This window comes from Coregonus clupeaformis, unplaced genomic scaffold (genome assembly GCF_020615455.1).
Source record: "Coregonus clupeaformis isolate EN_2021a unplaced genomic scaffold, ASM2061545v1 scaf0246, whole genome shotgun sequence".
Taxonomy (NCBI): Eukaryota; Metazoa; Chordata; class Actinopteri; order Salmoniformes; family Salmonidae; genus Coregonus; species Coregonus clupeaformis.
In genome coordinates, this window is record NW_025533701.1 from 459,312 (window position 1) to 479,962 (window position 20,651).

At 42.4% G+C, this 20,651-nt stretch overlaps 1 protein-coding gene across 1 annotated transcript; it reads right to left on the minus strand.

The window, feature by feature from the left end:
* Positions 1–6,185: 6,185 nt before the first annotated feature.
* On the minus strand, positions 6,186–11,371 carry LOC123484252 (protein NLRC5-like). The gene is made up of 5 exons (XM_045214374.1): positions 9,692–11,371; positions 7,577–7,843; positions 6,892–7,320; positions 6,422–6,613; positions 6,186–6,189 (listed from the first exon to the last, which is right to left on the minus strand). The coding sequence occupies exons 1-5, from the start codon at positions 11,275–11,277 to the stop codon at positions 6,186–6,188; spliced, it is 2,478 nt and encodes an 825-aa protein (XP_045070309.1). The 5' UTR covers positions 11,278–11,371.
* Positions 11,372–20,651: the final 9,280 nt, after the last annotated feature.

Below are 20,651 nucleotides of genomic sequence, written 5' to 3' on the forward strand. Positions count from 1 at the left end.
CATATCCTTATAATAATTAACAAAATCTATAATCATTTTATCTGAAGTTAATACCCTAGTTGTCATCACCCTAGCGAGTTTACAATAGGGATTCTTATTGGAGATGTCCTTCTCACCCAATATCCCAAGCTGTTCAGATATTCTAAGTAAAGTAATATCATGAGAGTCAAATTCGAGCCTGGTGAGAGGGTTAGAAAAAACATATATAATCTTAGAGAAATTTAAAATATCTGTGTGACATTTTGTAATACAACACATTATTTCAGGAAATCTGAGTAAATGTTACCAACATTTGAACTTTTAAATTTACCAGGTTTCTAAAAGACAATCACTAGCATCACATAATCACTAACCACCACACATGTTCAGGCTCACCTCAACTGTGAGATGTAGGGCAGACACTGAAAGAAACTCCTCACTTCACTCTCTTCGTCTGACCAGCCCTCCACCTCTACTGGTTTCTTCTCTGGTTGGAGTTTCAGCACTTCTAGGAGGAGGGATGCCTTTCTCCTTCTGAGGTCTATGGACCAGACTGCAGGAGCTGACTGGTAAACTGTCTGTAATGCTGGAAGGACACTCCTGTCGGTTTGAGTCTCATTGTCCTTCACATACGAGTACAGATCCAGCAGGAAATCACATTGCAAGTACTTATCATAATCCTCCCCATCACAGAAAGGGAAAGTGCTGTAAGTACACACTGATGATAGCAGCTTCAGTGTCTTCTCTCCTGTCTGCTCCTCCCACTCTGCTGCTTGAGACAGGAGACCCACCAGGAACTTGATCAACTTTGAGTTATCAGACAACCATGGATAGAAACTGCAACAAGGACAGTAACAGCTGATTCAGACATGGATGGACACATGAAACCAGTCATCGCTAAAATATATATGAAGTAGTTATACATTTACATAATGTTGTTTTATGAAAATGTAGTACCCTTTCTAAAACCAAGTATAGAGTTTATTTATTATAATTAATTAGTATTAGATTTAAAAGGTGATCGAATTGCTTCTGATTTGTAATGTTGTTAATGCATTTATTTTGAAGCAATGTTTCTTTAATGTACAAGTGAATAGGTTGGTTTCCTTTTAAGTTTATGTTGCCCACATATCTTGTTAAGTCTTGACCAATGAGGTAGCTTGTTAAGTTGTGGCCAATGGGAGAGTTGGCTGGTTATCAGAAGGCCTGGGAAAAGTAGACGGAAAGGTTGGAAAGGAAAGACGTTATCGGTGTTGGTGAAGAAAAACGACTAAAGGAAACGATCAAGAGAGAACAAAAACATACCTACAGAGTTTTGAAGGGAAATCCTGATTATATATATTTTCTATAAGAGAGTGTTATTATTTAGTTAAGAAAGACCTAGTGGAGACTGATGCTGCCTTCGCATTGTGGAGACATTTGACATCCTCAAGGTTAGCCTAGCATCGTGCGAGACCTGGAGAGAAATGCTTGTGGATGATCGACAAGTTCGGGTTTCCACGGGATGTCTGTTGCTGCTACGGAGTACTGGCTGCATTGATAGCTGTGTTTGCTGTGGATCTTGTGAGGACACCTGCTCGGAACTGCTATACTTTGCTGAGGCAATATCTATGAGTAGTGAGTAACTACAAATGTGGAGTACTTCGGGACTTTATGTATGTCGTCATTTTTTTATCTCCGACGCGCGCCAAGGGTTTAAGCAAGTTTGCAAGTCATTTGGACATGGATTGTGGAAAAATCATTGGGATTTATTATTTTTATTTATTTTGATGTGGTACATTGAAAATGTGATAATATAGATCTTGAACCTGATGTCTGTTGCATTGGAGTCATTTACTGTTTCAGTTAATGCATGGGAAAGCATATCCTTATAATAATTAACAAAATCTATAATCATTTTATCTGAAGTTAATACCCTAGTTGTCATCACCCTAGCGAGTTTACAATAGGGATTCTTATTGGAGATGTCCTTCTCACCTAATATCCCAAGCTGTTCAGATATTCTAAGTAAAGTAATATCATGAGAGTCAAATTCGAGCCTGGTGAGAGGGTTACAAAAAACATATGTAATCTTAGAGAAATTAAAAACATCTATGTGTGACATTTTGTAATACAACACGGTATTTCAGGAAATCTGAGTATAAATGTTACCAACATTTGAACTTTTGAATTTACCAGGTTTCTAAAAGAAAATAATCACTAGCATCACATAATCACTAACCATCACACATGTTCAGACTCACCTCAGCTGTGAGATGTAGGGCAGACACTGAAGGAAACTCCTCACTTCACTCTCTTTGTCTGACCAGTCCTCCAGCTCTACTGGTTTCTTCACGTGTTGGAGTTTCAGCACTTCTAGGAGGAGGGAGGCCTTTCTCTCAGAGAGGTCTATGGACCAGACTGCTGGAGCTGACTGGTAAACTGTCTGTAATGCTGGAAGGACACTCCTGCCTGTTTGAGTCTCATAGTCCTTCACATACGAGTACAGATCCAGCAGGAGATCCCATTTCCGTTCGCAATAAATGTCAGACAGTGACCACACTTTCTCTACAGTTGTTTGTAAGGTTTCTCTCTCATGGAGGGCTGCTTGAAGACACAGATTCAGTAGGAATGTCTTCTCTCGCTTTCGCCACTCTTCAGGGGATCCTATCTGATCCTGTTGTGGAGCAAACCTGCACAAACAGTTTAACATTAAAGAGATGAATAAAGTGTTGGAGGGATGATATGAATTTCTAATGGTTACATTATGGTAGATAAAGTACAACTATCTTTCAACACTCATCATCCACTTCAATTGTTCCGTAGACTACAAAATAAGATTGCATCTTTTCAAAACAGTATGTGTATACTTAGCCTATTAGGCTAATGCAGAAAGCTACAAAGAAACCTCTCTAAAGGGAAATACAGGGATAGACAACTACAATCCCTGAACTGTACTGATCCAACTCACCTGAGCTGTGAGATGTAGGACAGACACTGAAGGAAACTCCTCACTTCACTCTCTTCGTCTGACCAGCCCTCCAGCTCTACTGGTTTCTTCTCTGGTTGGAGTTTCAGCACTTCTAGGAGGAGGGATGCCTTTCTCGCTCTTAGGTCTATGGACCAGACTACAGGAGCTGACTGGTAAACTGTCTGTAATGCTGGAAAGACACTCCTGCCTGTTTGAGTCTCATAGTCCTTCACATACGAGTACAGATCCAGCAGGAAATCACATTGCAAGTACTTATCATAATCCTCCCCATCACAGAAAGGGAAAGTGCTGTAAGTACACACTGATGATAGCAGCTTCAGTGTCTTCTCTCCTGTCTGCTCCTCCCACTCTGCTGCTTGAGACAGGAGACCCACCAGGAACTTGATCAGCTTTGAGTTATCAGACAACCATGGATGGAAACTGCAACAAGGACAGTAACAGCTGATTCAGACATGGATGAACACATGAAACCAGTCATCGCTAAAATATATATGAAGTAGTTATACATTTACATAATGTTGTTTTATGAAAATGTAGTACCCTTTCTAAAACCAAGTATAGAGTTTATTTATTATAATTAATTAGTATTAGATTTAAAAGGTGATCGAATTGCTTCTGATTTGTAATGTTGTTAATGCATTTATTTTGAAGCAATGTTTCTTTAATGTACAAGTGAATAGGTTGGTTTCCTTTTAAGTTTATGTTGCCCACATATCTTGTTAAGTCTTGACCAATGAGGTAGCTTGTTAAGTTGTGACCAATGGGAGAGTTGGCTGGTTAACAGAAGGCCTGGGAAAAGTAGACGGAAAGGTTGGAAAGGAAAGACGTTATCGGTGTTGGTGAAGAAAAACGACTAAAGGAAACGATCAAGAGAGAACAAAAACATACCTACAGAGTTTTGAAGGGAAATCCTGATTATATTTTCTATAAGAGAGTGTTATTATTTAGTTAAGAAAGACCTAGTGGAGACTGATGCTGCCTTCGCATTGTGGAGACATTTGACATCCTCAAGGTTAGCCTAGCATCGTGCGAGACCTGGAGAGAAATGCTTGTGGATGATCGACGAGTTCGGGTTTCCACGGGATGTCTGTTGCTGCTACGGAGTACTGGCTGCATTGATAGCTGTGTTTGCTGTGGATCTTGTGAGGACACCTGCTCGGAACTGCTATACTTTGCTGAGGCAATATCTACGAGTAGTGAGTAACTACAAATGTGGAGTACTTCGGGACTTTATGTATGTCGTCATTTTTTAATCTCCGACGCGCGCCAAGGGTTTAAGCAAGTTTGCAAGTCATTTGGACACGGATTGTGGAAAAATCATTGGGATTTATTATTTTTCTTTTGATGTGGTAGATTGAAAATGTAATAATATAGACCTTGAACCTTATGTCTGTTGCATTGGTGGAGTCATTTACTGTTTCAGTTTCATTTAATGCATGGGAAAGCATATCCTTATAATAATAACAAAATCTATAATCATTTTATCTGAAGTTAATACCCTAGTTGTCATCACCCTAGCGAGTTTACAATAGGGATTCTTATTGGAGATGTCCTTCTCACCTAATATCCCAAGCTGTTCAGATATTCTAAGTAAAGTAATATCATGAGAGTCAAATTCGAGCCTGGTGAGAGGGTTACAAAAAAACATATCTAATCTTAGAGAAATTAAAAATATCTATGTGTGACATTTTGTAATACAACACGGTATTTCAGGAAATCTGAGTATAAATGTTACCAACATTTGAACTTTTGAATTTACCAGGTTTCTAAAAGAAAATAATCACTAGCATCACATAATCACTAACCATCACACATGTTCAGACTCACCTCAGCTGTGAGATGTAGGGCAGACACTGAAGGAAACTCCTCACTTCACTCTCTTTGTCTGACCAGTCCTCCAGCTCTACTGGTTTCTTCACTTGTTGGAGTTTCAGCACTTCTAGGAGGAGGGAGGCCTTTCTCTCAGAGAGGTCTATGGACCAGACTGCTGGAGCTGACTGGTAAACTGTCTGTAATGCTGGAAGGACACTCCTGCCTGTTTGAGTCTCATTGTCCTTCACATACGAGTACAGATCCAGCAGGAGATCCCATTTCCGTTCGCAATAAATGTCAGACAGTGACCACACTTTCTCTACAGTTGTTTGTAAGGTTTCTCTCTCATGGAGGGCTGCTTGAAGACACAGATTCAGTAGGAATGTCTTCTCTCGCTTTCGCCACTCTTCAGGGGATCCTATCTGATCCTGTTGTGGAGCAAACCTGCACAAACAGTTTAACATTAAAGAGATGAATAAAGTGTTGGAGGGATGATATGAATTTCTAATGGTTACATTATGGTAGATAAAGTACAACTATCTTTCAACACTCATCATCCACTTCAATTGTTCCGTAGACTACAAAATAAGATTGCATCTTTTCAAAACAGTATGTGTATACTTAGCCTATTAGGCTAATGCAGAAAGCTACAAACAAACCTCTCTAAAGGGAAATACAGGGACAGACAACTACAATCCCTGAACTGTACTGATCCAACTCACCTGAGCCATGAGATGTAGGACAGACACTGAAGGAAACTCCTCACTTCACTCTCTTCATCTGACCAGCCTTTCAGCTCTACTGGTTTCTTCTCTGGTTGGAGTTTCAGCACTTCTAGGAGGAGAGAGGCCTTTCTCGTTCTGAGGTCTATGGACCAGATTACAGGAGCTGACTGGTAAACTGTCTGTAATGCTGGAAAGACACTCCTGCCTGTTTGAGTCTCATAGTCCTTCACATGTGAGTACAGATCCAGCAGGAAATCACATTTCTGATAGCGATATACTTTAGACAGTGAAAACACTTTCTCTACAGTTGTTTGTAAGGTTTCTCTCTCATGGAGGGCTACTTGAAGACACAGATTCAGTAGGAATATCTTCTCTCGCTTTCTCCACTCTTCAGGGGATCTTCTTTGATACTGTGGTGAAGTAAAACTGCATGAAAAGTTTAACAACAAATAGATGAATATGTGAGATACAGTATGCATTTCTGATGGTCACATAATGGCAGTTAAAATAAAATGACTATCTTTCTAAACTCATCGTCCACTTCAGTCGTTCCTTATTATCATGACCACAAAGTAAGATTGCATCTTTTCAAAATTGAATGTGTACGTTTAGCATATTAGATTGTTATGAACAAACTTCCTTTTAAAAAGGGAAATACAGGGACAAACAATCCTTCAACTGTCCTGATCCAACTCACCTCAGCTGTGAGATGTAGGGCAGACACTGAAGGAAACTCCTCACTTCACTCTCTTCGTCTGACCAGCCTTTCAGCTCTACTGATTTCTTCTCTGGTTGGAGTTTCAGCACTTCTAGGAGGAGAGAAGCCTTTCTCTCTGAGAGGTCTATGGACCAGACTGCTGGAGCTGACTTGTAAACTGTCTGTAATGCTGGAAGGACACTCCTGCCTGTTTGAGTCTCATAGTCCTTCACATACAAGTACAGATCCAGCAGGAGATCCCATTTCCGTTCGCAATAAATGTCAGACAGTGACCACACTTTCTCTACAGTTGTTTGTAAGGTTTCTCTCTCATGGAGGGCTGCTTGAAGACACAGATTCAGTAGGAATGTCTTCTCTCGCTTTCGCCACTCTTCAGGGGATCCTATCTGATACTGTGGTGCAGCAAACCTGCACAAACAGTTTAACATTAAAGAGATGAATAAAGTGTTGGAGGGATGATATGAATTTCTAATGGTTACATTATGGTAGATAAAGTACAACTATCTTTCAACACTCATCATCCACTTCAATTGTTCCGTAGACTACAAAGTAAGATTGCATCTTTTCAAAACAGTATGTGTATACTTAGCCTATTAGGCTAATGCAGAAAGCTACAAACAAACCGCTCTAAAGGGAAATACAGGGATAGACAACTACAATCCCTGAACTGTACTGATCCAACTCACCTGAGCTGTGAGATGTAAGGCAGACACTGAAGGAAACTCCTCACTTCACTCTCTTCATCTGACCAGCCTTTCAGCTCAATGGATTTTTTCTCAGGTTGGAGTTTCAGCACTTCTAGGAGGAGGGAGGCCTTTCTCTCTGAGAGGTCTATGAACCAGACTGCTGGAGCTGGCTGGTAAAGTGGCCTCAATGATGGAAGGATACCCCTGCCTGCTTGTTTCCTATTGTACTTCACATGCGAGTACAGATCCAGCAGGATGTCATATCTCTCAGTTTGATACACAGAGAACAGTGACAGCAGTGTGTTCACAGCTCCCTGGAACGTTTCTCTGTGATATAGTGCTGCTTGTAGACACAAATCTAGTAGGACTGCTTTCTCTTCTTTCTCCAGTTTTTCAGGGGATCCTCTCTGATCTTGTAGTGGGGTAAAACTGTGAACCATAATGCATAAGAAAGTCTACATTTAGATACTGTAAATACAGGGAGAAAGTGACTGCCTCTTTTGGAGGCTAAATACTGTTGCCATGTGTCTATCTTGTTGTATTGTTGCAGTGTCTTCTTTGTCTAGGCCTTAGCCTCTTGATATTGTTCTTGTTTACATTGACAACCTATGTTCTTAATTGACTTAAATGAATTAATAGTCACAAAGACATGTAATAAATATATATTGGCTGTGGAAACACTGACCTGAGTTTGTTGATATGTGTTAAACACTTTAAAATGGTCTTGCTGAGAGCTTCACTGAGAAGAGTTCTCCGATCCCAGTGTAGACAGAGGTTAACCCTCTCTAGGCTCTGCTTCATCACTTCTTCTGCTCTCTCAAACATTCGTATTTCACCGAGGACTGGAAGGTGCAACTCATTTCCACAAAGACCAAGTAAGCTGGTGAAGTCAATGTCTGCCTCACTGCGCAGCAAAGTTGTCCAGAGTTGACACAGCATTGAGGGGTCAGATCTATGATCAGAAAAGGGTTTTGAAATAGTACAGTGAGGGAAAAAAGTATTTCATCCCCTGCTGATTTTGTACGTTTGCCCACTGACAAAGAAATGATCAGTCTATAATTTTAATGGTAGGTTTATTTGAACAGTGAGAGACAGAATAACAAAAAAATTATCCAGAAAAACGCATGTCAAAAATGTTATGAATTGATTTGCATTTTAATGAGGGAAATAAGTATTTGACCCCTCTGCAAAACATGACTTAGTACTTGGTGGCAAAACCCTTATTGGCAATCACAGAGGTCAGATGTTTCTTGTAGTTGGCCACCAGGTTTGCACACATCTCAGGAGGGATTTTGTCCCACTCCTCTTTGCAAATATTCTCCAAGTCATTAAGGTTTCGAGGCTGACGTTTGGCAACTTGAAACTTCAGCTCCCTCCACATATTTTCTATGGGATTAAGGTCTGGAGACTGGCTAGGCCACTCCAGGACCTTAATGTGCTTCTCCTTGAGGCACTCCTTTGTTGCCTTGGCCGTGTGATTTTGGTCATTGTCATGCTGGAATACACATCCACGACCCATTTTCAATGCCCTGGCTGAGGGAAGGAGGTTCTCACCCAAGATTTGACGGTACATGGCCCCGTCCATCGCCCCTTAGATGCTGTGAAGTTGTCCTGTCCCCTTAGCAGAAAAACACCCCCAAAGCATAATGTTTCCACCTCCATGTTTGACGGTGGGGATGGTGTTCTTGGGGTCATAGGCAGCATTCCTCCTCGTCCAAACACGGCGAGTTGAGTTAATGCCAAAGAGCTCCATTTTGGTCTCATCTGACCACAACACTTTCACCCAGTTGTCCTCGGAATCATTCAGATGTTCATTGGCAAACTTCAGACGGGCATGTATATGTGCTTTCTTGAGTAGGGGACCTTGCGGGCGCTGCAGGATTTCAGTCCTTCACGGCGTAGTGTGTTACCAATTGTTTTCTTGGTGACTATGGTCCCAGCTGCCTTGAGATCATTCACAAGTTCCTCCCGTGTAGTTCTGGGCTGATTCCTCACCGTTCTCATGATCATTGCAACTCCACGAGGTGAGATTTTGCATGGAGCCCCAGGCCGAGGGAGATTGACAGTGCTTTTGTGTTTCTACCATTTGCGAATAATCGCACCAACTGTCACCTTCTCACCAAGCTGCTTGCCGATGGTCTTGTAGCCCATTCCAGCATTGTGTAGGTCTACAATCTTGTCCCTGACATCCTTGGAGAGCTCTTTGGTCTTGGCCATGGTGGAGAGTTTGGAATCTGATTGATTGATTGCTTCTGTGGACAGGTGTCTTTTATACAGGTAACAAACTGAGATTAGGAGCACTCCCTTTAAGAGTGTGCTCCTGATCTCAGCTCGTTACCTGTATAAAAGACACCTGGGAGCCAGAAATCTTTCTGATTGAGAGGGGTTATTGAGAAATACTTATTTCCCTCATTAAAATGCAAATCAATTTATAACATTTTTGACATGCGTTTTTCTGGATTTTTTGGTTGTTATTCTGTCTCTCACTGTTCAAATAAACCTACCATTAAAATTATAGACTGATCATTTCTTTGTCAGTGGGCAAACGTACAAAATCACCAGGGGATCAAATACTTTTTTCCCTCACTGTATATTATAATTAAATTTGTCAAGTTTCAAAGTAGCATGAAACAGAAGTGCTTATAACTCAGTATCTGAATGAAAGAGAATACAATAGAAACATTTAGAACGTTTTGGATAAGGTTTGCCTTATCCCAATGTTATTTATTTGACTAGTTAATTGGAAATAAATTGGTGCATTAGAAAACGAAATTACACAAATATATAACACAAATATTACCCAAGATATCGGACATTCTTCAGAGAGCCCAGTATCAGCCTTAGTCCTTGGTGGTCTGACACAGTACAGCTGTTCAGGTCCAAGCCAACCTTTCTCTCTGCAGACTGACTGATCACATAGGAGACTGCACAGCACTGGCGAGGATCAAGATGTTCTTCATCCAGGTGTAGATTGTAGTCCAGTTTGTCCAGAAGAAGCAGACAGGCCTCAGTGGACTGAGATTCATATAAGCACTGACATAAAAACAGAAGATCTATCTCAAACTCAGGAGCCCCACCTTCTGCATGATCGTGGTTTGTTTGAAGTGGAAGAAATGTGTTCACCACTTCCTTGAAGAACCAATCTGACGTCTTCTTGATCTGTTGAGCTGGAACTAGACCATTTACCAATCGAATATTCCTCTCATTCAGAAGCCCACACAAGAAAGGAACCACGTGTTTTGTGTGTTTCCATTCTTCAGTCTGGCACTTCTGTAGAACCTCTCTGATTTTGCCTGGATTCTGTAAGAGCCAAAGGGCACCAAAGAACTCCTGCATTGTGTAATGGAGAAATGCAGAGTAAGTGTCTGATGCTGTGGGCTCGACCATAATCATAAGCGCACCCAAGAAAGCAAACTGGACACTGCTTACTTCGCAGCTCAGTGCTGTCAAGTTCATCGTTTTTTGCTGTGTTGCATCAAAAGCAATTTCTGCTAAAGACAATATTTTTTCTCTGTTTTCTACGAGACACTTGTCGAGATCCTTCAGTTGTTTGCCACTGTGTTTTAGGATGCAGTAACGGAGGATGTTGATGTACATCTTAGTTGTAGGCCATGGCTGCTTAGAAGCATCTGGGGTATAATAATGAATGCAGGCAACCACCATCAATGCATACATCGGGACATGGCACAGACTGAACAACTCTAGGTTGTTTAACACACTGCTCAAGGAGTCATGGTTTGGGTTAGGGTTAGGCTCAGCACTCAGCATCTTCGTTAAGAAAGCCTGGATGGACTCATTACTGAACCCTTTCACCTCGGCTCTGAACGAGGGCCAGTCTGTCAGGAAGTCTTCTGATGGAACCTCTGGTCTACATGTGATCACAATCTTCGCATCAGGGAGGAGGTCCTTGTCCACAAGTTTCTTTATTACTGAATGAGAGGAGAGGTCTGTGATTCCATCAAAAATGATGACAACGTTTTCAGAGTTCTTCTTAATATCCTGTAACACGTCTTCTCTACTTTCTTCTGGCTCACTGTACATGTCAAAGAGAAGGTCCTCCAGTCTCATGGGATTTGTGCTGGGTGAAATGTCTCTCACATCAAAATAAAACATGTAATCTAGTTCTCTGTGATCTTTCTCTGCCCAGAGGTTCAACATTTGATGGGCGACTGTTGTCTTTCCAATTCCAGGTTTTCCAACTAAGAGGATCCTTCTATCGGGTGTTTTAAGCAGGTCAGCCGGGGATGTTTCCTGTTTGGCCATGGGGATGAAGCTCTTTAGCTTTTTAAGGCGAGTTTTCTTGCATCTTTTGCTCTTCATTTTGATTTTAGAGAGAGATGAATGCACGTCTGTATCTAACACAAGAGGAGTGTAAGAGAAAGTCATCTCATTTCTACATCTCTCTGGTAGGAGACTACAGCTTTGTTTCCATGTACCCTCTGTGATCTTTCGAGCTTTACATTTCAGCTGTGTCTGATATCTGTGACAGGGGTTTGAACCTGAAATAAGGGTATAAAAGAGAAAAGAGAGTAAATGCACTGTGCCAACAGAAACCCTGTCCACCCGATGCACACAGTAAGCTAAATAAAACACCAAAAAAGTTAAAGATTGAAAGAAAACTAATTTCAACTCATGTCTGCTATTTTCTGCCCAGCCAATTGTATACTATATACTGTATACTAATTGTATAATATAATATATCACTTGCCAACAAGGTAATCTGTCATCTCTGGGTCTTCCTTGAAGGGGAAGCAGCTTATCCATTGCTGTAAGTAAGCGTTGTCTAAGGTCCTCTTCCTTGTGATGTCTAGAATCATCAGTAACTCGTAGCATGCAGCTTCTCCTTTGGCTGTGACCGAGTCCAATATTTTTCTGGTTTGGTCAAAACGGTCAACTTCTGCCTGAATTTTACTGACTTCCTCCTTGTGAAGAACTTTGCGCTGGAACAGGTTTTCCACAATCAGGGACAGATTCTGGAGCCTTTCAATGAGAAGTCTCCTTCCATTTTGAATGTACTTTAAAGCAGATTGTCTTGTACAAGCCATGTCACAGGGTATGTTTCTGCCCCATCACTGACTGGTATGTCCCAACATGAAGGATATCTGGAAGAAGATAGCATATAGTCAGTCAATAGTAGAACAGTCCAATAATGAGTAGGTTTACTTATTCAATAGATTTTTTTGAATTCTATTTTGAAAAAACATACACCAACTGAATGTCAATTTATCTATGACAATGGGGTAAAACAAGCTTATATTTGGGGTTCTGATTGGGTAAGACCAATGATGTATGACAGTTGAACTAAGATCATTGGGCGTTTATTAATCTCTGTTAACCTAGAAGTAAAATCTCACATAATCAGCTTCGTGATTACATGTTAGAAATTGAGATTTCCGGCAAAACGATCATTATAATAATCAAAGCTTGATGATGAGTTGGTTATTTGAATCAGCTGTGTAGTGCTAGGGCATAAAACAAGAAAAGGAAACCCTGCCTTAAACGATTCTTGAACAACATACAAAAGCCTCAACTAAGCGCAATACAACTGTGCTATTGCATCTAACCCGAACAGCCTCAATTCATCGGGGCATGAACTCTACAAGGTGTCGAAAGTGTTCCACAGGGATGCTGGCCCATGTTGACTCCAATACTTCCTTGTGTCAAGTTGTCTGAATGTCCTTTGGGTGATGGACCATTCTTGATATACACGGGAAACTGTTGAGCATGAAAAACCCAGAAGTGTTGCAGTTCTTGATACAAACCGGTGCGCCGTGCACCTACACAGTGCTTAATTTGAGCTGGATCCTGCCGGAACAGAATCCGGCACCTCTCAGTTTTGGACTGTTTGTTCCAGAACACATTTGCCAGTATCCGATACCTGGTACCTCTCGTGACATGAACAATAATTTTCACTGTTTGCAATGTAACAATTCTAATAAAAGCAATCCGAGTTAATTCAAGTTGACTCCTCTGTAATCATCCTGGCTGCCCCCTAAAAAACGTAATGTGAAAACGTTCCTGATATTCTACGAATGTATTAAATGTTGGGCCGGCCAGGGTTTATGGTTTGCGCAACATCGTAGCCTATAGGTCATAGCTGTGGTGAGAGAGAGAAGCGTGCCTGTATCTCTCACAGAACCAATGGCGACCCGTCATTCAGGGCAGAGCCTATTTTGAGCTCCACATGTTTAGCCCCCCCCCCAAAAAAAATATTGAGTTAATAAAGCCGCACACGAACATGGTCTCTTTCTTGAGTAAGGCAGCTCCAAAATGCAGGTGTTTCAGCCTAGCTCAGTGCTTTCTGTGGTGGAGGGGCAGCCAGCGGAATATACAGAGCGTAGGCGTTGTTAATCTTCTCTAGTTGTGCCGTGATTGGCTCAGTGTTCTGTCACTCATGGGGACACTATATCACTGCAGAATTTACAGGGAGAGCTAAGCAGTTCAAGCCCCCTTGGGTGCTGCCATAGATTTACAGTGCATTGGGAAAGTATTCAGACCCCTTCCCTTTTTCCACATTTTGTTACGTTACAGCCTTATTTTAAAATGTATTAAATAAATAAAAATCCTCATCAATCTACACACAATACCCCATAATGACAAAGCGAAAAAAGGTTTTTAGAAATGTTTGCTAATTTTTATTTAAAAGAAATGGAAATACCTTATTTCCATAAGTATTCAGACCATTTGCTATGAGACTCGAAATTGAGCTCAAGTGCATCCTGTTTCCATTGATCATCCTTGAGATGTTTTCACAACTTGATTGAATTCTTGTGGTGAATTCAATTGATTGGACATGATTTGGTAAATGTTTTGGTAATCTATATAAGGTCCCACAGTTGACAGTGCATGTCAGAGCAAAAACTAAGCCATGAGGTCGAAGGAATTGTCCGTAGAGCTCTGAGACAGGATTGTGTCGAGGCACAGATCTGGGGAAGGGTACCAAAACATTTCTGCTGTATTGAAGGTCCCTAAGAACACAGTGGCCTCCATCATATTTAAATGGAAGAAGTTTGGAACCACCAAGACTGAGCAATCGGGGGAGAAGTGCCTTGGTCAGGGAGGTAACCAAGATCCCGATGGTCACTCTGACAGAGCTCCAGAGTTCCTCTGTGGAGATAGGAGAACCTTCCAGAAGGACAACCATCACTGCAGCACTCCACCAATCAGGCCTTTATGGTAGAGTGGCCAGACGGAAGCCACTCCTCAGTAAAAGGCACATAACAGCCAGCTTGAAGTTTGCCAAAAGGCACCTAAAGGACTCTCAGACCATGAGAAACAAGATTCTCTGGTCTGATGAAACCAAGATCGAACTCTTTGGCCTGAATGCCAAGCGTCACATCTGGAGGAAACCTTGCACTATCCCTACGGTGAAGCATGGTGGTGGCAGCATCATGCTGTGGGGATGTTTTTCAGTGGCAGGGACTGGGAGATTAGTCAGGATCGAGGGAAAGATGAATGGAGCAAAGTACAGAGAGATCCTAGATGAAAACCTGCTCCAGAGCACTCAGGTCCTCAGACTGGGGCGAAGGTTCACCTTCCAACAGGACAACAACCCTAAGCACACAGCCAAGACAATGCAGGAGTGGCTTCGGGACAAGTATCTGAATGTCCTTGAGTGGCCCAGCCAGAGGCCGGACTTGAACCCGATCAAACATCTCTAGAGAGACCTGAAAATAGCTGTGCAGCGACGGTCTCCATCCAACCTGACAGAGCTTGAGAGGATCTGCAGAGAAGAATTGGAGAAACTCCCCAAATACAGGTGTGCCAAGCTTGTAGCGTCATTCCCAATAACAAAAATTTATAGAAACCTGTTTTTGCTTTGTCATTATGGGGTATTGTGTGTAGATTGATGAAAGAAAAAAAATATTTAATCAATTTTAGGCTGTAACGTAACAAAATGTGGAAAAAGTCAAGGGGACTGAATACTTTCCGAATGCACTGTACATTAGAAGTGCCCATCCATGAAGCCTCAAGGTCATTGGCCACAGATAAAATGACGTCAAATCACGTTATATCATCTACCGTAGCTTTAATTGGACTGATCATGTTACTTTCAAAATCTTAGCTAGCAAGCTAGACAAGCAGTCATCATCATCAATCACAATCTACTGGGAAATCCTTTTCAATCCTGGTCATATGAAGATAAATTATAGATAAAAGGCATCGGTGCTCATCGGCCATTGCACATAAACATTACACAACAGGTCGTAAATCGTAAATTCAACAATGAGTGGTTTGGAATGAATCAGTGGCTAACTGCAAGCGTTGCAAAGCAATCACTATTTTGATTCCCCTGCCTGCTATTCAGTGGAGAGGGTGTGTGGTCCAAGTCTGGGTTTAAGGATTTAAAACATCTGGCTGAAATGGTCTATTTTCCAAGCTTAAAAGGGTAAACATTCCCTCGCAACACCATGGGCCAGAAAAGGTTGTCAATCCAGCATGACTTCTGCCGGGTTCAAAATAACTGGAAACTCAGAACTGGGAGTTCAAGACAACTGGGAACTCGGAAAAGAACGAGCTCAGACTGGGAAAATACGTTTTGAACAGTCATCCAACTCAGAATTCCAAGCCGGGAACTCGGGCCTCTTGCTAGAGCTCTGACCTGAAGATCACTGACGTCATGATTCAAACTAGTTTTTTCAGAGTTCCCAGTTGTCTTGAAAGCACATTTGATGACAAAATTTGCCCACAAGAAGGACCGCTGCGCCACCTTCCTGTTCAAGTGAGCACAGCACAACAAAGGTGAGTCCAAAAATGTCTTGTATGCTGTTGCAAAAATTTGCTCATGTGCTTTTCTTCAGAGGGTATACTACATGATGTTGTTGGGTCTGTAACCATGTTTGCCAGTGACAGTCTCTTCCCATTCAAATATTTGTTTTCAACAAAAAGTTCAGTAATGGACCCATGTAATTCCAGTTGATATTGTGAGGGTATTGTCGGTATATTGTCTATAAAAGTGGATCCTCATGATTGTATTTTCCTTCCTTTTTAGACCGCATAGGCCTAATAAAATACTTCAAATGGTAGGCTAACCGCGTCTCTCTCTCGCTCTCTCTCTCTCTCTCTCTCTCTCTCTCTCTCTCTCTCTCTCTCTCTCTCTCTCTCTCTCTCTCTCTCTCTCTCTCTCTCTCTCTCTCTCTCTCTCTCTCTCTCTCTCTCTCTCTCTCTCTCTCTCTCTCTCTGTGGTGACAAAGAAGAGTAAAGTTAAGGCCTCAACATCTTGCTGAATTTATCTGAACTAACATCTGAATTTCTGTCGGTGTCCATTTTGAAAGTGCTGAACGAACAGGCCTAATCCCATAGAAAATCTGTGGAGGGAGCTGAAGGTTCGAGTTGCCAAACGTCAGCCTCGAAACCTTAATGACTTGGAGAAGATCTGCAAAGAGGAGTGGGACAAAATCCCTCCTGAGATGTGTGCAAACCTGGTGGCCAACTACAAGAAACGTCTGACCTCTGTGAATGCCAACAAGGGTTTTGCCACCAAGTACTAAGTCATGTTTTGCAGAGGGGTCAAAAACGTATTTCCCTCATTAAAATGCAAATCAATTTATAACATTTTTTACATGCGTTTTTCTGGATTTTGTTGTTGTTATTCTAACTTTCACCGTTCAAATAAACCTACCATTAAAATTATAGACTGATCATTTCTTTGTCAGTGGGCAAATTTACAAAATCAGCAGGGGATTAAATACTTTTTTCCCTCACTGTATATTTTCTTAAATTCCATTCCTTACTAGTTTTGTGTGTATTAGGTATATGTTGTGAAATTGTTAGATATTACTTGTTAGATATTACTGCACTGTCGGAGCTAGAAGCACAAGCAATGATACAGCGGCATGGACTAAGATACAGTAGAATATTATAGAATAGAATGCAGTAAATACATATGAGATGAGTAGTGCAAGATATGTAAACATTATTAAAGTGACTTTAAACCAGGGGTGTCAAACTCATTTTAGCTCAGGGGCCACATGGAGGAAAATCTATTCCCAAGTGGGCCGGACCGGAAAAATCATGGTATATATAACTTAAAAACAACAACTTCAGATTGTTTTCTTTGTTTTAATACGATCAACATACAACATAAAGCTGGAGCCTGAGGACAGTGTGTCCAAAATAGTACAAGCACAACATCACTATTAATCATAAAACACGTCAAGTTTATTTGAAAATTCTAAAGAAAAAAGAACACACAAACACACAATGCCTCAGTGATTAACAGAACTGTTTCACAGATCACAGAACTATATCAGGGTGTCATTTCTCAGGCAGAAATGTAGATAAAAATAATGAAATCCTGTTCCCAAACAAGCGCAAGAACCACAGAGTCAAGAATAGGTTAAATATACAAATAAAATCAATTAAAAACAATAGCACATCAACATAAAAACATAAACATACATCTGAAAGCGTTGCTCAAACTCCCGTAACAGTCCCGTTATTTTATCTTTGAACCGCTTCATGTCTGCCACATGTTGGGTCGCGCACACATTTTTTCAGACAGGGGAAGTGAGCTGCATCACCACCGGCAAGTTGCGTCTCCCACAATAACAGCTTCAACTTGAAAGAACGTATGCTGTCATAATACTGCGTGACAACTTTGTTGCGCCCTTGCAGCTGTTTGTTCAAGTTATTCAGGTGCTCTGTAACATCCACCATAAATGCAAGGTCCTGCATCCATTCTGCGGAATGAAATTCTAACACTGGTTTGCCCTTTTCTTCCATGAACTGTTCAATTTCTTCTCGTAAATCAAAGAAACGCCTCAGCACAGCACCTCGGCTTAACCATCTTACCTCAGTGTGGTATGGCAGGCCATAGATGTGGTCTTTCTCTCTGAGAAGGCTGTCAAACTGACGGTGATTCAGGCTTCTGGATCGGATGAAATTAACAGTTTGGATGACCAACTTCATGACGTTATCCATCTTTAATGACTTGCAACACAAAGCCTCCTGGTGCAAAATACAGTGAAAAGTCAAAAAATCACGTCCTCCATTTGCAGATTGCACTTTCTCTCTGAACTTTGTCACAACGCCTGCTTTTTTCCCGATCATTGAGGGCGCACCATCTGTAGCCAGGCTGACAGCGCGGGACCAGTCCACTCCGACCCTGTCCAGCGCGCCCGACGAGTGCGGTAAAAATATCAGCTGCTGTCGTTGTATCTGTCATCGGCACCAACTCCACGAACTCCTCGGTGACGGTCAATGTGTCATCAACTCCGCGGATGAAAATGGCCAGTTGTGCAACATCTGTAATGTCCGTGCTTTCATCAATTGCAACCCGAAAACGCAATAAATGACTTTACTTTTTGCTTCAACTGGCTGTCCAAATCCACTGAAAGATCGGAAATCCTGTCTGCAACTGTGTTTCTTGTCAGGCTGATATTTGCAAAAACCTGCCGCTTTTCAGGGCACACAATCTCCGCTGCCTTCATCATGCATGTTTTTACAAATTCACCCTCACTAAATGGTTTTGAAGCCACTGCGATTTCATTAGCAATGAGGTAGCTAGCTTTCACTGCAGCGTCACTGATGTCTCGGCTGTGAGTAAACACAGACTGCTGTTTCTTCAGACCCGCCAACAGTTCATTCACCTTCTCTCATCTCCGCTGTCCTTGAAAGTTGTCATATTTGTCGGCATGAAGACTCACATAGTGGCGGCGAAGGTTATATTCTTTCAGCACTGCAACATGCTCTGAACACACCAAACATACAGCTTTCCCATTCAATTCCGTGAATAAATAGGATGACCATTTTTCTTGGAACACTGCACTCTGCGTCCACTTTTCTCTTTTTTGACAGAGACATATTGGGGCAATGAGGGTGCCAAAGCAAATAATGTTAAAAGTAGAAGCCATAATAAATATCGCGGGCAAAACAAAGTAGCTCATTGGCTGCACGTGCTTGACCTACTTGCTCTGCTCCGGTATAAACAGTTTGCTTGCTTAACACAATTGCTATTGCGCCATCCAGTGGACGCAATTGGAACAGCAGTTTATTTTATTGAAAAATTGCAGCGCATTTTTATACTTTACAAAATATATATATATATATTAATTTTTTTCTCAAAATCATCTCGCGGGCCGGATTAAACCCGTTTGCGGGCCTGATCCGGCCCGCGGGCCGTACGTTTGACACCCCTGCTTTAAACATTATTAAAGTGACTAGTGTTCCATTTCTTAAAGTGGCCAGTGATTTCAATAGGCAGCAGCAGCCTCTAATGTGCTAGTGATGGCTATTTAACAGTCTGATGGCCTTGAGATAGAAGCTGTTTTTCATTCTCTCGGTCCCAGCTTTGATGCACCTGTACTGACCTCGCCTTCTGGATGATAGCGGGGTGAACAGGCAGTGGCTCGGGTGGTTGATGTCCTTGATGATCTTTTTGGCCTTCCTGTGACATCAGGTGCTGTATGTGTCTTGGAGGGCGGGTAGTTTGCCCCCGTTCGGCAGACCGCACCACCCTCTGGAGAGCCCTGCGGTTGCGGGCAGTGCAGTTGCCATACCAGGTGGTGATACAGCCCGACAGGATGCGCTCAATTGTGCATCTGTAAAAGTTTGTGAGGGTTTTAGGTGCCAAGCCGAATTTATTCAGCCTCCTGAGGTTGAAGAGGCTCTGTTGAGGATGAAGAGGCTCTGCGTGGGTGGACCATTTCAGTTTGTCGGTGATGTGCACGCCAAGGAACTTGAAGCTTTCCACCTTCTCCACAGCGGTCCCATTGATGTGGATAGGGGGGTGCACCCTCTGCTGTTTCCTGAAGTCCACGATCATCTCCTTTGTTTTGTTGACATTGAGTGAGAGGTTATTTTCCTGGCACCACACTCCCAGAGCCCTCACCTCCTCCCTGTAGGCGGTCTCGTCATTGTTGGTAATAAAGCCTACTACTGTTGTGTCGTCTGCAAACTTGATGATTGAGTTGGAGGCATGCTTGGCCACGCAGTCATGGGTGAACAGGGAGTACAGGAGGGGGCTGAGCACGCACCCTTGTGGGGCCCCAGTGTTGAGGATCAGCGAAGTGGAGATGTTGTTTCCTACCTTCACCTCCTGGGGGCGGCCCGTCAGGAAGTCCAGGACCCAGTTGCACAGGGCGGGGTTCAGACCCAGGGCCTCGAGCTTGATGATGAGCTTGGAGGGTACTATGGTGTTGAATGCTGAGCTATAGTCAATGAACAGCATTCTTACATAGGTATTCCTCTTGTCCAGATGGGATAGGGCAGTGTGCAGTGTGATGGCGATTGCATCGTCTGTGGATCTATTAGGGCGGTAAGCAAATTGAAGTGGGTCTAGGGTGACAGGTAAGGTAGAGGTGATATGATCCTTGACTAGTCTCTCAAAGCACTTCATGATGACAGAGGTGAGTGCTACAGGATGATAGTCATTTAGTTCAGTTACCTTTGCTTTCTTGGGTACAGGAACAATGGTGGCCATCTTGAAGCATGTGGGAACAGCAGACTGGGAAAGGGAGAGATTGAATATGTTGGTAAACACACCAGCCAGCTGGTCTGTGCATGCTCTGAGGACCCGGCTAGGGATGCTGTCTGGGCTGTCAGCCTTGCGGGGGTTAACATGCTTAAATGTCTTAATCACCTCGGCCACGGAGAAGGAGAGGCCACAGTCCTTGGTAGTGGGCCTCGTCAGTGGCACTGTGTTATCCTCAAAGCAGGCGAAGAAGGTGTTTAGCTTGTCTGGAAGCGAGACGTCGGTGTCGGCGACGTGGCTGGTTTTCCTTTTGTAGTCCGTGATTGTCTGTAGACCCTGCCACATA

Bases quoted from the DNA above. Each gene is read 5' to 3' on its own strand.
- LOC123484252 (XM_045214374.1), bottom strand. From the start codon at position 11,277: ATGACTTTCTCTTACACTCCTCTTGTGTTAGATACAGACGTGCATTCA. The intron at 7,844-9,691 runs GTAATATTTGTG...TTCTGATCATAG, and splicing joins AAGAATGTCCGATATCTTGG to ATCTGACCCCTCAATGCTGT. The intron at 6,614-6,891 runs GTGAGTTGGATC...CTGTTTGTGCAG, and splicing joins CCTTACATCTCACAGCTCAG to GTTTGCTGCACCACAGTATC.